Below are 19,023 nucleotides of genomic sequence, written 5' to 3' on the forward strand. Positions count from 1 at the left end.
GTTCAACACATCGGTGTTATCGAGAATACAACTGAAACCTACCTGAAAGTTTTGGCTGTACTTGAATTATGTATGCCTGTGACTGCCTAAAATCCTACAGGGCACTGCGAAATAATTGAGGAATGTAAGTGTTGACCCAAGTGCCAAACTTGGAGCAGGCTGTAGAATACGTTTGAGTGTAATTATCAGTTCTGTTGTGATAATCGAAGATGGTGTAAAACGATACACCATTGTGGCCGTAATCAAATCACATTAGTGGCAATAATCGGGTACTACTGAGAAGTTTATTTGCAGGAAAAAGAACATAACCATAAACTGTTATTGAAATCGAATCTTTCTTACTATACATATATGAAGATGATGAACACGAAGCAGAAATGATATGCAAAGATATACTGTACCAGTAAAAAAATATATTGTATAAAAAATCTTTCATATGCAGGAACAATACACTATATATACAAAATTCATTCGTTCTTTTCTAAAGTTAAATTAATTCAATTGTTCGTCAATTCTTTATATATTCTCAACTTCTGTATTTGTTCCAAATCGTTGAACCCACGACCCAAACTTGAAGGTGAATCAATTTCTACGTTTCGCCTTTGGCTCATCAGTGCAACAGCAGTTTATGTAAAACTGCTAATGACACCTCACGGTCCAACATATTGAAGGTCTTCCAAATTTATAATTCGATCTAGCACTGTTGAACCTGGCTTTGATGCGGGATAATTCTGTAATTCGGAAAAAAGAAAAATGTTCAATATGATCGAAAAGGTTATTTTCAAACTTCTTATAATGTAATAAAACTCTAAACTCTTCTAGAAACGATAGATCAAATCCTCATTTATTGGTACCTTTTCAAATACATGAGACAACACGTTGCGGAGACACTCGCTGTTTGGAATATTTCGCACAAATTCAGCCAACTTGTGAAATTTATTCAAATTCCTCGGACCTCGCGTATCGTGAAAGCGTCTAACTTTGTCGTATTTTGTAGTATGATTTCCGTCTAGCATTGCAAACATGAGCATCTGTTTGTAGGGTTGTTGAACGAGGGCCGGACGGTTGAACTCGTAAGTTGAAGGAGTGTCTAAATCAATATCTATAGACGACTAATAATACCCAAACACAAAGATCATGCAGTTCGAATCAATAGCGAATAGCCTCACGTGATCCCGAAGACCGATCGTGCTTACCTAATTTGTAATTTGCACTGATACTTATTATCCTGTCGCGTGGTCCAGGTGTAATTTTTGGTGTCCTGAAATGGTATGCCATAATTAAGCGCCAAAGTATCATTAAGACTTTTTAACCTTGCTTAAAACTGATTCAGTACATATTCTGCCTTGTTGAATATCCACATTGTTCTCAGCATAATTTTTCATAAAAATATATTTCAATACAATGAACGCTAAAAATTAATTCACTAGTGGATATATCCTGTCCTGCAGAAGTTTAAAATCACAAGGGTTTCGTTTTGGTTTTATTCGACATTCAGGTTTGTTTATTTATTTTGGGACTCCTTGGTAACTGGTTCGTAGCAACTTAAACAGTGTTGCGCAAGAAGATAATTTTTATCATTTTCAAGGGGTCGCTATATTTGTGTTAACTGGCGGTAAATCGCTCACGAACGCTTTTCACTCCGATTTTTCTTCGGAGTGTCTGGTCGTGTCGTCGTTGTAACCGTATACAGAATGGATAAAAAATCATTATTTAAATTGAAATTCGTATTTCTTTGAATTATGACAGATGAAACTGCAACTCTCATCATAGCATCGTTTAGACTTAGGATGCAGACAGAGTGAGCGCGAGAAGCTGAGCCGAGCTTGGTGCTGACCAAAGCAGGAAACATACTTACAGCAAAACAGAGGGACCCTGTCGGAGTGAAAGTTGAGCCGATTTCTCACTTGTATTCTAAAAGAGTACTTTTGATTAACTATTGCTTTTGATTTGCCAATGTTAGTCACCAGCTTGGCTTCGCTTCTCGCGCCCACTATGTTTGCAGCCTAATGCTAAACGTTATCTACTAAGGCTGTGAACCATTTCACGGTTAATTTTAACTTTTGGTTAACTTGAGTGGTTATTTGGTGTCGAGTAGTTAAATTTGACTAAAACTGTGGCCCATTTCAAAATTTGACGGACGAAAAGTTATTTGGGTTTATTTTCCACTGGAAATAATTTCAACTAAAGAATTCGTATTAGAATTTTCATTGCGAGATTTTTTTCAGTGTTGGAAAATAACTATAGATCTGTCAAAAATAACCATTGTTACGAACCAGTTTAATAATTCAATTATATCAGTTTATAATTAAATCAAATCAGGGATTTTATCCAATGGCCCAAAGAGTGTGTCTAGACATTGAAAAGTATTAAGAAAATAATGAACAAAACTAAACCGCTCTTCAAGCGGTTGTAGTGCCTGAATAAAGCAGGTATAGGTTTATGATTTGTGTGCAAGCCGAGACAAGCCGCTCTTCAAGCGGGTCTAGGGCCAAATATAGGAATTTCCACATTTAGAGCAATAAAATCTTTCCGCTCAGCTTTCGATAAGGACTAAAATATGTAAACACACAGCATCGGTCTGAGCCGCGTACCAGGATGTATGAAGTAAATAATACCTTTGTAAACAAACAGGTAAAACCACAGACTAACAGACATGACAGTATGAGTAAATTCTTATAAAAAATAATTTTTCGTGATGCACTAGCTCCACCTATATTGTACTGCGCGAACTATTTACTATCTGTACACCCCTTGTGTTATGTAAAAGTTTTCTTACTAGTTGGTTTCCCCTCGTTTGTCAACACCGATCAGCTGGTTGCAGGGATGCCTGATTTCAACAAAATATTTGAAAATGAATCGTCACAATAAATTATTGGATTACGTTGATAATATATTTAACTTTTTCGCGATGTTGGAAGGTAACCATTTATTTGACTCAACGTTGTTCATCTAGACTATTTTTTATTGTGTTGGTAGTTTTCACCAGAAATTAGGTGGCGGCAGACCAGAAGCAAGTAAATATTGTAACAAAACGGGTTCGATTTTGTCTTGCGTTGGAGGATGAGAAATAGGCACAAATATGTATATAGTTTTGGCAATATGTATTAAATCTGTATCCTGCATGACATTCGCATGGACGTATACAAATCAATACATTACAGGTAATTCTGTATGAATGGCAACTCTGTTGGTAAATAAAAAAAATAAACAGTCTAGATGACAGACATGATGTTTTTGATAGGGTAACGTGGCGCCATCATGACACATGTGAGTACTGTCCCAAATAAAGGAATATTCGAAATGACCGTTAAAATGATTGAAGAATCTAATTTGAGTGTCCTGTCTGTTAGTCTGTGGTAAAACTAGATGCGCGCGCTGACATAGCTAGGTATCCGTGTGAGCTAGGATCCCGCAATGGGATGGAAAGGGAAAACCGAGAATGTTGCGGTTAATGTTGCGCAACATTTACATTTGTTGTTAGGAAAATACTTGTATATATAGTTAAGATTTCGTTGAAATAAATCACTTGCAATTCACTGCAGTCAGGGGGAAATTGTTACTCATCCGAAAACCAGCCCAAGTGAAATTGATTTCAAGGTGGATAGACCGCTACGAGAGCTATCCGGCTGCGAAACAATTACACTAGGCTTCATACAGATACCCCTCAGTAACATTGGTGGCCCCAAGAGGAGCCAAGAAAAAACTGGTCTCTTTCGCCAGTAACATTGGTGGCTGCAGAAAGGAATCTCTGCGGTCAATAACATTGGTGACTCGAGAAAAGAGTCTCGCCATTAACAACCATGCTCTCGAGCAGGGTTATTTTTGACAACATCAAATTAACCACTCGAGTGTCAGATTTTAACCAAAAGTTAAAATTAACCGCAAAATGGTTCACAGCCTAAGGCTGTTACCCATTTCGCTTTTAACTTCAACTTTTGGTTGATATTTCGCAATGTTGGAAATTAACCATCGATCTGTCGGAAATAACCATGCTCTCGAACAGAGTTATTTTTGACAACATTAAAATAGCCACTCAAGTGTTAGATTTCAACCGAAAGTTAAAATAACCGCGAAATGGCTCACAGTCAAGGGGCAAATCACTCTAAACTCTAGACAATTTCATACTAATAAACTCATGTCATTCCAAAATAATTTTCTCTAATCTCATATAATCCCGACTAGTCTAGATAAGTTTGGGTAATTTAAAACTAATCCAACCTAGTTTTGCCTAATCTTGTTCGAAGTGTATCTGTCATTCGAGCTCCCACGCAGAGATGCCATTTATACAGATCTATCAGTATTATACAGATTTTTGCATGCGTATACAGATTTAATACAGATTTCTCAAATTAAATACAGATTTATACAGATACCACAAAAAGTAAGAAAGAAATAATGAAACTTTTCCGTCTGAGCTTGTTTGTTTACCCATATTAAAATGAAAAATTTTTCGTGCAGCTGTTTAATGATGAACACTGAAATACATTTATATCATAATTTGAAACCAATGTAAACTGATGTTCAAGGAAGTCATGGCGTCATGAAACTTTATTGTCAGACTGAGAAGTTGTATGACCTGACTTGACGTTGCGTATTGGGCGTTTGAATTCTATGTTCGAATTCCAAGTCATCATTTTCAAACGAAAAAAGTATATGGATTTACAATTCAATTGTGGTTGATAGCAAAAACAATTAAATATCGTCGTTGAATGTTCTTGTCAGTGCGGCAAGGACTTACGATATAAAGGAATGCTCCTAGCACCTGCCATTCTATAACAATAATCTAATGGAATAATATCTTTAAACGACATTTTATTTCCGAAATTTCCTTTTTTAGTGAATACAGATAAATACAGATTTTTTATACAAAGCAGTACAAATTTTTTATGAAAATATCTGGCAACTCTGCTCCCACGTTTACAGCTTCTTAAGGACTATTCACACATATCCGGTCCGGTTCAGTGCCGGCACGATACCGTGCACGGATACTGATATTCTTTCATTCGTTTTCTATGCGTGCATTCACACCTATCCGGCACCGTGCCTTTTCAGTGCAGCTCGCCGTCAGTGTAGCGTCCGTCCGGCAAACTCAAATTCGTCGTCACCGATATATTTTTATTTTCACTGAAGTCAGTGACATACCGACTTTGCTGTGCCGGAACGGAAACAGAACGGAAGGGTTCCGACAAAAAAATAACACTGACGGCTCACTGAACCGTCACGGAACTGAAATGTGTGAATAGTCCTTTATGTCAAAATAATGCTTTTCCAGATCTCGGCTAAACTTCTCTAATCGCATTCTAATCCAGCGAGATCCCTGCTAAACTTTTTTTACTCCCGGTAAAACTTGTTTGAGTTCAGTCAAAGTTTAGAGTGATTTGCCCATTGGCTCACAGCCTAACTGATATAAATCTCGATTAATTGATTGCTATTAATCGATTAGCTCGATTCGTGGCACTGTCGTTAATCGATTACAAATACTCGATTACTTTAGCCTTTTAATCGATTATTTTGATTAATCGAGTTAAAAAATACATCACTAGTCGTAACGTGAGCTGTCTTGTTGTCTTACGATTGAACATGGTTGATAAAAACGATATAAATATTTTGAAGTTTCTTCCCCTGAAATCGTTTATTCATTGTAATTTTTGGTACAAATTAACAGATACAAAATTGAATGTAGACAAATTGAGCGATTCTCCCAAGAATATCTCTGGATTTATAAAAAAAGCTCATACTTCTCGAACATTGCTTGAAGTAGACTGTACAGCATTCAATGAGTAAGTATTGAACAAACAAATGAGTTACATTAAAGGCCCCCAATTCATGCTCAGATTTTCAGAGCTGAACCCATTTAAACCGTCCGAAATTTGAGAAAAAACGCATTACGATTCCAAGATGGATTTTGGTTCATGATTTGTAGTAATAATTGATTGAACTTGAATCGGAATTCACCTTGGAATTGTAACGAATTTCTTACCAAATTTCGGACGATTTATTTGAGTACAAGTCCGATTCGTCTCAAATTGTTGAAAAACGTCTCTATAAATTGTGTCAGTTGGAAATTGTAATTAATTTCGGGCGATTTATTGGGTACTATTACTTTTCAACTCAGATTGACTGAAGGTGATTGCGACCTTCAAAAATTTAGAATTTTATATCCAATGAGTATTTAAGCCCCATACACATTGAATTTATTTGTCAATCTGAGTCGTCCAAAATTCCTTATGAATTCGAGCTGGCTTCCGATTTAAGTGTCTCAACCAATTTCTAGTCTCAATCTGTTCATGCCCCACTACAGCAAAATTTAGTTACACGCAAAAAAAGCAAGAATTAGGTTCGCAACGCTGTTTCATTACGTATGGGTTGATCTATTTTAGATCTACCACTAAACCATATCAATCACAACGCTGAGATCTAGTTCTATTTTTCGAGCACAAATTCGAAACAGATTTAAAACAGCTTGACGAACTTGTTTCAAATTAATGAAAATTTGAAACACGAATAGCGGCCCTTACACGAGCATTAAAAATGTCAGTTTTAATGTAACTAAGTAATGATGTATTTCAAATTTGTTTGAAATCTCGTCATTACTGCACCATTACACGTTCATTAATAATTCAGTAATGACATTTTTAATGCTCGTGTAAGGGCCGCTAATAGAACACTGTTTTAAATTTCTTACGTGAGTGTGGGTAGCAAAATCTGACAGGCGAAATGTCAAAGCGTCGAATGACATAATATGACATTATCAGAAATTGTCAGTATAAGCAGAAAATGTTTTGCACTGAATAATACAGTATCATTTAAAAGCACTGCAGCTCAGTATCATCGACAAATTTTCTCTAGAAGTTCGTGACAAAACTTTATATCGTTTTCGAAATCATTCATTTTGTTTGTTTCTAATTTGAAACATTACAGTCAGTCGACACAACACAAATACATTCACAGAATAAATATAGAAACGGTTTTAAATCTTCGCGTTGAGATCATTAAGCTCGTGTTTTAGTTGAGGGTTTTAAATTATACGACACCCTGTCATTTTAGAATAGATATCCATCAAAGCGTTGCAAAAAGCCTTATGTCGTTTTCGCTTAAGAAAACTGATACCGAGCCAGGATAGTTTCATCAAACAAACACTTTTAACGAAACTGTGTTGGTTTCGCACTTAGCAACGGGGATATGAGCAAACCTGATATACAAACCTGACTCGATTTTCAGTTCAACAATGTTGAAACTAGGTTCGGAACAAACGGTTTGACAGCAGTTAGGGTGGAAACTAGGTTAGGTTTGCAATTAAACGAAAACGACATTAGAATGTCTTAGAGCTGTAGAAAATTTGACACTTCATAATTGGCCGATGAAATCGGGCTCTTGAAAATCGACCGATTAGTTTTGCGACTAGATTGTGAAACACATTCGAATGTGTTTTGTAGGCATATTAATCGGCTGTTTCAATACAAAGTATTTTTAAACTCGCAATTTGTACACCGATTAAGTCACTCCATCCTGACCGATTTGTACAAGATTTAGTCTGTTTACTAAACCGGCTTTCGCATCGGTCAACGCTAATGTTAAACTCCCATAAGCGTCTGTGCAACAAATCGTCAATTAATCGATGGATCCGTCTGCCGATTGTACAGACGGAACCCTATTAAGTCGGTGAGATAATCGGGAGGATTTTTTACGGGGAACCAACAAAAATCGGATATGGCTAATTACATATTTATTCAGTGCCTTTTACAATACTTTCCTATAAATTATCGATCAGAATCACTACAGAAAAGAAATTAAGATTTTACTCGACCTATAATGCTCGATTGTTTGTTTACCAAATTTTAAGCGCAATGATTGCTCACGAAATGCATGAGATGTAGGCTTATCTTTATCCTTGCCACCGAGCTGTTTTTTTTACTGTCACTGCTAACGAGTGTATAGCGGCCCTTACACGAGCATTAAAAATGTCAGTTTTAATGTAACTAAGTAATGATGTATTTCAAATTTGTTAGAAATCTCGTCATTACTGCACCATTACACGTTCATTAATAATTTAGTAATGACATTTTTAATGACTCGTGTAAGGGTCGCTTATCGAAAATATCCACAGCTATCCACATACATTTGTGTTGTACGCATGTATTTGTGATGATTTTTCATGCTCAGATGACTGCATGCTGTGCTTTTGGCTGTCAGCTTTGGTTTGTTTACTTGTTTGTGCGGTTGAAATTCTGCGTTTTCAAAATGTCGCGTATTGAAAAGGAAGTGAAAGTTAGGATTCTGGACACATGGGTAAGTGAGAAGGGTATTACTATGCGAAAATTGGCGAAGCGGTTTGGAATTCATCATGCCAGTGTTAAAACTATCGTTAATAAGTTTGGGGAACACTATTCTTTGGATGAGCTACAAGGAAGAGGCAGAAAACCAGAGAGTGGCATCTCTAATCATGGAGAACAAAGCAATGTCAATGTGATTTGGCCAAAAAAGCAGGAACGAGTGTCGGAATGATCCAGCATATCAAGAGGCGAAATCACCTGAAGACCTACAAAAAGCAGAAAATCTCGAAACAAAGTGTAGAACAGAAGAACCGAGCAGAAACAAGGGCCCGGAAATTGTATTCGCGTCTTTTGCAGTGTCCAGATGCATGCGTTTTGATGGACGATGAGACTTATGTAAAGGAGGACTCAAAAACTCTTCCAGGTTTACAATACTTTACTATCGTCGTTGGGGAGGATGTGAGCGATGCGGACAGGTAAATTCAAGTGGAAAAATTCGGTCGAAAGGTACTTATATGGCAAGCAATATGTTCCTGTGATTTGAAGTCAACCATTTTTACACTACCGAAACTATAAATTAAGGATGGCTTTTATCGTATCAAAGAACGTTTACTGGCAACTCTTCACACGGTTGAATCAGTGCCATCAAAGAGAGACGGAAATCATCGCAACAACAAAAACCCGGCATGACTCATTTAATATAGAATCGACACCAGTGCGAGAGCGAATTTCTCTCGAAGACATTTTTGAGAATCAAAGGTTAGCACGCTGCTGTGGGGATTCTCTCTGAAGCAACAAACGGTCGCTTATTCTCGTTTCGCGATCAGTTTCTATACACGCAGTTGATAATTGCGATAGAATCATTTCACTATTGTCGATTATTCTATGTGCATATAACATTTGTATAAGTTGTGTCTATGAAAATGTCTGTGAATGCTCCACACAAGGTTTTTAAAATATTGCAACCTAGTATAAGAATCATCAAGTAGTATCATCGATTCGATTTTCGCGATAATTGTCAACTTGCGATTCTCTCTTGGAAAATTCCACTCAGCAACGATCATTATCAGACTGTAAATTTTTTTTAAAGGCGTGAAATGCTCAGAGTATGAAGTGGAACGAAGAAATGTAGCAAAATTCTCTCACGGTTCATGCATTTAGAGACTCAAGTTCTTGTAGCATCTTCTACCAGCTTGAAAATATTTTATACAATATTGATAAATATCCAACAGCTTCTGTCAAATTTTCGGCAATCACCAACACTGCTATAAATGCAGAAATCTATCGATCTGAGTGTCTCCAGAAAAGATTGCTGCCTTTATTTATTTATTTATTTATTCCGTTTATTCATCTGACAATATAATAAGTCTTAATGAATATATCAGTCAAGTTATAAAATATTCGATCGTAACACTTTCTGAATAACCTTATATGTCGGTTCATTAAAATCGAAAAGATTTTCAACAGTGGAAAATGTTCTTATACATGTAGTTATCGGTTCATGGAATCCGAACGTCGTTCGATGATATCTCGGTTGAAATAGACTAGTAGAACGCAGCAATCGTTGCGTGGCACGGAAATCAAGTAGAGACAAAAGTTGCGGTGAGTCGATATCGCCATTGATTAGTTTTGCCACAAACACAGCTTGTTGAATTTTCCTGCGTCGTTCCAATGAATCAAGACCTATCAGACGACAGCGATCGGGGTACGGTGGAAGGTCAAGCGGGTTTTGCCAGGGAAGATTTCTTAGAGCCAGTCGGACAAATCTTTTCTGAACACGTTCAATCCGTAAGTTCCAAACGATCTGATACGGGCTCCAGACTAAACTAGCATTCTCAAGTAGCGGTCGAACCAATGAACAGTATAATGCCTTCAAGCAATGGGGATCTTTGAAGTCACGTCCGATTTTGACGATAAAACCCAGTTGCCGTGTTGCTTTTGAAATCAAAGTTGAGCGATGTAGATTGAATGTAAGTTTGGCATCAAACAAAACACCTTGGGGTCATTAACATGATCAACTCTTTGGAGCGTTTGTCCATCAATTTGATAATCAAAATGCAATGGATTCTGTATTCGGTAGAACGTTATGACCAGACATTTCGCAGTACCGATAATCAGCCAGTTTCTTTTGCACCAAGCAACAAAAGTATCGAGGAGCTGTTGGAGCCGGACACAGTCGTCAATAGACCGAATTACATGGTACAATTTCAAATCATCAGCGTAAACTAATCTGCAGCCATTACTGAGCAGCAAAATAGCATCATTGAAAAACAAAAAGAACAGAAGCGGACCCATATTGCTGCCTTGAGGTACTCCTGACACATTCGTAAACTGAGATGAAACGCTCGAGCCCAATTTTATTCGTAAAACTCTACCCCACAAGTAAGAGTACAACCAATTAATGAACTTTTGAGTTCCACCTAATCGCAACATCTTTCGAAGGAGTATTCGGTGGTCCATTCGGTCAAACGCTGCTGATCCGTGTATACCGCATCGATTTGTACCTTTTCCTTCATACACGAAATGCAGGTCGAAGTGAAATCTAATAGATTTGTGCTGACCGAGCGTCCAGGCAAAAACTCATGTTCAGGGTGGCAAGTGAATTGCCGATTTCAATTTCCCGGTTTTCCCGGTTTTTTGAGATAAAAACTCGGTTTTTGCATCCATCTATCAGTCGTAGACCACGCGGGTCTCTGCTGTATACAGGAGGCGTCTCCATTCAACTCGGTTCATGGCTGTTCGCCGCCAGCCTCGGTAGCTGCGAAGGGTCCGCAGGTCGTCCTCAATTTGATCGATCCATCTTGCCCGCTGCGCGCCTCTTCTTCTTATACCGGTCGGATCATTATCGAGAATCATTTTAACCGGGTTGTTCTCCGACATTCTAACAACATGCCCGGCCCACCGTAACCGCCCGACCTTGGCCGTTTGGACGAGGGTTGGTCCTCCCAGCAGCTGGTGCAGTTCATGGTTCATTCGCCTTCTCCACGCACCGTCTTCTATCCGCACTCCACCGAAGATGGTTCGCAACACCTTCCGTTCAAAAACAGCTAGTGCGCGTTGGTCCTCCGCAAGCATTATCCAGGACTCATGCCCGTAGAGGATAACCGGTCTAATCAGCGTTTTGTAGATAGTTCACTTCGTACGACGGCGAATTTTGCTCGATCGAAGCGTCTTGCGCAGTCCAAAGTAAGCACGATTTCCTGACAGTATGCGTCTCTGAATTTCTCTGCTGGTGTCATTATCGGCAGTCACCAGTGAGCCCAAGTACACGAACTCGTCGACCATTTCGATTTCAAACCGCCAATCAGAACTCGCAATGGGTGGCTGACGTTATCTTCTCTCGAGCCCCTGCATTTCATGTACTTTGTCTTTGACACATTGATGTCTAGTCCGATCCGCTTGGCCTCAGCTTTTAGTCCGATGTACGTATCTTCCATCTTCTCAAAGTTGCGTGCTATAATATCAATATCATCAGCGAAACCAAGTAGCTGGACGGACTTTCTGAAAATCGTGCCACTCGTGTCTATCCTCGCTCTTCTTATCACACCCTCCAAAGCAATGTTGACTAGCAGACACGAAAGGCCATCACCTTGCCGTAGCCCTCTGCGAGTTTCGAAGGGACTCGAGTTTATCCCCGATACTCGCACATCACTCGATCCATCGTAGCCTTGACCAATCGTATCAGTTTGTCCGGGAATCCGTAGTCGTGCATGATTTTCCATAGCTGTTCTCGATCGATTGTGTCGTAGGCTGATTTGAAATCGATGAATAAGTGATGTGTGGGCACATTGTATTCGCGGCACTTTTGCAACACCTGGCGGATGGCGAACACTTGGTCCATGGTAGCGCGTTCACCCATAAATCCTGCCTGATATTGTCCCACGAATTCGTTTGCAATCGGTGAAAGTCGACGGCATAAGATTTGGGAGAGTACCTTGTAGGCGGCGTTCAGCAGAGTTATCGCGCGGTAATTGCAGCAATCCAGCTTATCGCCCTTTTTGTAGATGGGACACACGATTCCTTCCATCCATTCCTCCGGTAAAATCTCGTCCTCCCAGATCTTGGTAACGACCCAGTGCAATGCTTTCACTAGTGCATTACCACCGTGTTTTAGTAGCTCGCTTGGTAGTTGGTCAACGCCAGCGGCCTTATTATTTTTCAACCGGCTTACCATCTCCTGCACTTCTTGGAGGTCTGGGACCGGCAGTCTATCGTCCTCCGCACGCGTTCCCAATCGTAGTCCTTATTTCGTCGCGTGGGTCTATGCCGATTGTTCCGGGTCATATTCTCTCCTGTATTGTTTGTAATTAAAGTTTTATGGGCGGCTTATTAGGCCTACGCCAACCCCCTGTCTCGCCGGAGGATCATCGTGCTTGCTCTGTTTAACGTCCCAACTAGCACTAGGACGATCCCGTTGGTGGGGTTGCCACCTTGGATTTAGCTGGACGGGATGCAGCATTTCATACTCAGCCGCTGGATACCAGAACAGACGCTGTTTGAAGCCGCTCCTAACATGGAGTACAGACGCTCCGACATCCTCTAAAGAGGACCCCCTTCCCTGTCAGCATACGACCAAGGTCCCACCGGGGTTGGTTACCCGATCTTTCCTATGGTTGCTAGTACCCCAGCCGGCACCGCGGGAAGGTAGTGATAGGAGTTACTGGACAAGAGGCTAAGAACCACAATGGGGCCTGAATTGCGCATTGTCCAGTCGTTTACCAGCCAGTCGGTTTTTGGAATAGGCTCAAATCGCCCCTGTTTAGTTTTTTTAAACATTTTTTAATTAAACATTAAACAGATATCCCATGTCCAAAAAGGATCATTGTAATAGGCCCACTGATTGAGAATCCAAAAACTTTCCAGGCATTTCGATGTATAAATAAAAATATTCATTATAACATGTGCATATAAGAAAAGCATAAAGCCTTGTTCAAGACATTCAGGAGTTTTGGTTGCACTTAACCGATTTCTTCCGAGTGCACATGACTGTTTTTATTATTTTTCTGATATACATATGATTGAAAATAAATCAATAAGGAATAACATTCCCAAAAACGAACGCTTGCCACTCGGAGAAAACAACAACAATCTATGCTTGCAACTTCAAATCATTTTGTACAGAGCTTTCTTCGCTCCTTCCGGAAGTGAAAGTGGAAATCTCAGTTCGGCGGGGAAATTATAAACGGCATGATGGTCAAGGATGGCTTTTATCGCATCAAAGAACGTTCTCTACCAATTCTTTACACGATTCAATCAGTGCCAGATAGACGATTCAATCAGTGCCAGATAGACGATTCAATCAGTGCCAGAGAGACGGATATCATCTCAGCAACAAAACACCGTCATGGTTCATATAACATGGAATGGAAACCAGTGCGAATTGCTTTCGATGTCCTGTCTGAGCATCACGGGTTAGCACGCTGCTGTGGGGATTCTCTCTGAAGCAACAAACGGTTGTTTATTCTCGTTTTGCGATCCGATTCTATACGAGCAGTGGATAGTTGCGATAGAATCATTTTACTATTGCCGCTTATTCTAACTATGTGCATATAACTTTTGTATAAGTTGTATCTATGAAAATAGCTGTAAATGCTCCAGACCAGGGTTTTGAAATATTGTATATTGTAACCTATGATGAGAATAATTATCAACTTGCGATTCTCTCTTGGTGAAATACTCAGAGTATGCAGTGGAGCAAAGAAATGTAGAAAAATTCTCTCACGGTTCATGCATTGAGAGACAGCGAGTTCTTGTAGCATCTTCTGCCATATTGAAAATGTTGTATACAATGTAGAGAAATATCAAGCCACTTTCTGCCAAATTGTCGGCAATTATAAACACTGATGATGGCACAGCGAATCTAACACAATATCTTCATTGCCAGGGCTTCGGCCATGGTACAATAAATTGTTATATGGACATATACTATTTAAATTATGTCGCTTGCAAGCACATCTGTTCAATGAACGATGCCCTCAGATGAATTATCATGCTGTGATTGTGATGAAAACCATAAAACCAATTATTAACAAAGTCCTGTCAGACCAATAATTTGAAATTTTCATGTAATAGAATTGAATTTAAAATCATTAGATGTATTAGATGTGTGTATAAGAAGATTTCGCAAAACCGTTCGGCTGCCACGACTTGCTCTTTTAAAACACCATTTTTTTCTAACGTATCTGTTAGTTAATAAACAATGTTTACAATTTCAATGCGTTGATGGGCAGATAAATCAAATGGTAGCAGTTAAAATGCACAATATATCGATCTGTTTTTTCCTAATAGGATTCTAAATGCTCGAAGAGTTTTCAGAAAAAAATCAAAAGTACGAGTTCTCCATGATGGCGGCGCTGGTTTTAAACCAGTTTTATTTAGAATAGCTTAACTAATTTATCTATATGATAAATCCTTCTACAATTGATCTGATTCTAGCAGATCAATCAATATCTATATCAATATCAACGTTCTTGTGATCCTACTATAAAATAGTTGAGGACCTTTAAAAAAAAATTAAACATATATTCACTGAACAAACCAATCCATTTTCTAAATCTTTCTAAGATTCTATTCTAGTCCTCAGAAACCAGTTTCAACTCTCAAAAAAAAAAAAAGAACTGAAATATTTCCTGTAAATGGTGAATAAGATCGAAGTCGATAACTCTTCCGATCTTGCGAGTCCTTTTGACATCTCACAGAAATATAAACATAACACAAGTATTGTCTCAAGATGACATTACTGAGTCAAATTATGACAAGGGCAATCATTAGCAAACTTAAAAACATGAAGGCTCCTAAAAATGTTCAATAATTTTATTAGAAATTTTCCCTATGTTAACTTGAGATTTTGCCATACATTTTGCAGGTGTGTTGAATATTTATTCAAAAATTTAATAAAAATCTAACAGAAGCATCCAAATTATCCTTATTTTTCAAAATGAGATTTCATCATGCTGTTATTGATAACAACTAAAAAAACTCTGATGCTTCCTGTTTGATTTAAAACTCCCTGCATGCCTCTAAAAATCGTTAAACGAGACATGGGGTGTTGGCCCAATTTCCAATAGTCAATAAGTTATTCCAACACTTGTACTGAACATTTTGCTCAAACGCAAACTTGGGTATTGTCTCCTACTTTTCAATTGTTGAAAAAAAATCACTATGCTAACAACTGTGAGCTAACTATGGTGAGCTAGAAATTTTTTTCCCGATTTTTCACTAAAATTCCCGACTTTTTCCCGGTAAAATCAAATTCCCGACTTTTTCCCGGTCACTTGCCACCCTGCATGTTGTTCAGTAGAGATATAATGTTTAGTGCAAAAGAGCATCTCATTGCTTACAATTATTTCAAAAAGCTTTGAATCAGCAGATAAACTTGTTATCCCTCGATAGTTTCTTACATTACGGCGGTCACCACTCTTGAATACAGGGAACATGAAGGATTGTTTCCGAATATAAGGAAAAATGCCTTGCTCGAAAGATTTGTTGAAAATAATGCAAAGAGGCTCAGCTAAAGCAGCAGCACAATTAGTGTAAACTACAGCGGGTATACAATCAGGTCCGGCTGAATACGATTTTTTCATTAACTTTTCGTTTGAGTGTTTGAACAGAATGATTTTACAAGGATCAATTTTTTAAATATTTTCATTTAATTCTGTTATAAGTATATCACGTCACTATACAAATTCACTATGTATCTCACGACACTATAAATCTTGTATAATAAACGTCACATCACAATTGCAACTTTTGCTGCACAGCTCCGAAACAGTAGAAATGTGCTCATCGATCACTCCAACGTGCTGGCTTTTATCGGGAGGAATATACACACCGCACAGAAATATCTTTCGGTCCCGCACGGTAGCACATACATCTACTTGTTCGAGGCAACGACCATTCACCGTTTGTACAACAGAGCTGGCATATTTTTGAGAAACAGCAATTAAAACACCGTCAAACTTTGATTTGACACTGTTTGCTAAACTGCGGTCGCAGCGAAAAACGTTGAATGCATTTCCAAATAACTGTTGGGAATTGATCCGATCGTCGAGCCCGGTCTCGGTAAGAATGATGATATCGTAGTTGTAGTCACACACTGCCAGGAATAGCTCGTCGATTTTGGTCCTTAAGCCACGAACGTTCTGGTAGTATATTCATTTCGTTCATCACTCTGCAACACGGGATCATTTAGTGAAGCGATAGTGGATTTAACCGTTGTGCACTCGAAAAAAAAAACACCTTTAACCACCCGAATGGGTACCCGGGTACCCATTTTTTTAAATCGCTGTAAGTTGAGCATTTTTCAACCGATTGAAGTAATTTTAGCACTGTTGGATTCAGGAACTTAAGCTCTTTGGGATTGGTACCCATAAAGATGGACATGGTGCTCCTGGTTCCCAGGAACCCGGATATCCTAAATGAGTTCCGACATCGAGGCATTTATACACGGATTTCACGTATTTTTGTAATCTTTTCTAAGAATTGCTATATGAAATCAAGTGCTATGCTGAGTTGTTATGTTTATATATTTCAGGGGGCATCCGTTATGTACGTAACATAAAATTTTGAATTTTTCTACCACTCCTTTCCCCCTTTGTCGAGCATTTCTCAATCTTTTCACCATGTATTGTCACGTATTTTTGAAACCTCTCCCCCCTAAACGCGTGACGTACTTTATGTATGTTCCCTTATATACTTCACTTTCTTATCTTCAGTTTGAAAATTATTATGTACTTCAGGCCTATTGCGAGGAGCACGCAATACAATTTTTAATTCTGGCAACAAACATTTCGAAACATCACGAAGTTACTTCCCAAACAGTTTCGTTCTCATTTATATTTCCTTTTTTTCGTTCTATGAGAGTAAGTCCAGAATAGGCCAACTACCCTTTAGATGACGTCATTTTTCTACAAAAGGTTCATTTTGGTACGGCCTTTCTCAAATAGCTGGTTTGGAAAAGTTTCAAATTAGTAAATGACATTTATGGTGGAAAACACAAGTGTCGGAACATTCTACGGAAATCCGGATTAACGGGAACCAGAAGAACCTACTACAGCAATATACACGGCCATCGAAAAGTGGATAAATTTCTGAATTTACCCGTACTGAAAAAATTCAACTCGGATGGAATTTGCCTTAGTTACAAGCATTTTTATTTGTGGGTACCCGGGTACCCATTCGGGTGTTTACGTAATAAAAAAAATTTGAGCCCCCCCATTCGACCCCCCTTACTGTAAAATGAAAAGTCAAAGCATGAGAAGTTATGGTCCAACTAGTTCTTGGAATTGACCGAATTGCAGAATCTTAGTTTAAACCTAACTCAGAAATTTCTTATTTTGAAATTCGAAAAGGTACCCGGGTACCCATTCGAGTGCATAAGGGTTAATACAAAAATACTCGCCTCTAGTTTAAACCCGAAGGTTTCCACCGTCCACAAAACAGCGCACGAAAACAGAATTATTTTTTAGCTCTCCGAGCGAGGGAGAAGCAAACGACGATTTGAGATTTTTGACAAATCCAGAAACTCTCGGAATAACAATACGACGGGCCAAGAAGATGGGTCTAGAGCTTCGGTTTTCAAGCAAGGGTCCAATCCAATTTTGTACGAAATGAACGACATGCCAGTTACATTCTTCCCTTTTGGTACGAGCCGTTTCAGATCAATTGATTCAGTTACACTATGGCAGCGGGATATAATTTTTGTACGTCATCGTCCGACACCAACGGATTAAGGTCAGGAAGATATAGCCAAAACTTTTTTGTATTATCGGTGATAATAGATCGCACGGACAGGTCACTCAAATCAATTTGATTAGTGCCACGATCAGTCGGAACTTGAACTGTGGGTTCAGTTTCTTCAGTCCGGCGACGTTTTAAGCCTCTAGGCCAAGCTGGCGTAGGCCAGTTGGACTGGGTAGCTGACATATCCTCTATTTTATTATTTAGAGCAGTAACGACTTTCGAAAGTTGCTGAACTTGCGTTGGCAAATCAGTCGATTTTTGCGGGTCAGGTGGCATTGTCGACACTTGTTGTGTCTTATCAATATAGGCACGAATGCTTCGACGGTCCAGCACCTCTCTGCAACCACTGCAGAAAAGCATGAGTTTGCCATTGGTGAAGGCTTCTCTTAGGCCTCTAGAATTTATGCCGCAACAAGTTTGGCTAATATGAATGTAGGCCTCACAGAAACCACAACGCATTGGTTCGATGTCGTTTACATATCTTCTACAATCGGCGTATGTTTATTCTCCATTGCGCTTCTCACTCGTTTTGTGAAAAACGGACGGTAGATAAAGACGGCAAGAACTTAACGAAACCTTTGTAGCTGCTGATTATTGACGTGTCAACAAACGAAATAACCAGGGAATTTGACCTTCTGTTTCAACAGACTTCGCAGCCGATTCAGGGTGTACAGAACCATTGCATGGCTAGTGCTACGATTCTACTGACACTACGATTCCTTCCAGGTCGGGGCTCGATCATACGACAACTGGTTTGTAAGACCTGCGCCCTATGCATTGAACCGCCAACCCGGGACAACTTGACGAACGAACGGGAATTTATATAAGAAGCATAGTACACCTCTACTGTTTGGCCAGATTTAGCGTCGGCTCACTATGCCAAAACCACTCTCAATTGGCTTGCGGAAAAGGGTATAAATTTCGTTGAAAAAAATATCAATTCGCCAAACTGCCATCAGCTTCGACCCATTGAACGTTACTGGGAAATCGTGAAGAGGGTCTTCAA

The 19,023-nt window shown here is 39.0% G+C and overlaps 1 protein-coding gene across 3 annotated transcripts in view; it reads left to right on the forward strand.

The window, feature by feature from the left end:
- Window positions 1–5,548: 5,548 nt before the first annotated feature.
- LOC131437982 (ubiquitin-like modifier-activating enzyme ATG7) overlaps window positions 5,549–19,023 on the forward strand; it is a 205,978-nt gene continuing 192,503 nt past the window's right edge. For all 3 annotated transcript variants that reach the window (XM_058607701.1, XM_058607702.1, XM_058607704.1), the window contains exon 1: window positions 5,549–5,783. In XM_058607701.1, coding sequence (XP_058463684.1) covers window positions 5,584–5,783 — 200 coding nt within the window. In that variant the 5' untranslated portion in view covers window positions 5,549–5,583. The remainder of the gene's footprint in view (window positions 5,784–19,023) is intronic.

Source organism: Malaya genurostris, chromosome 3 (genome assembly GCF_030247185.1).
Source record: "Malaya genurostris strain Urasoe2022 chromosome 3, Malgen_1.1, whole genome shotgun sequence".
In the NCBI taxonomy this organism is placed as follows: domain Eukaryota; kingdom Metazoa; phylum Arthropoda; class Insecta; order Diptera; family Culicidae; genus Malaya; species Malaya genurostris.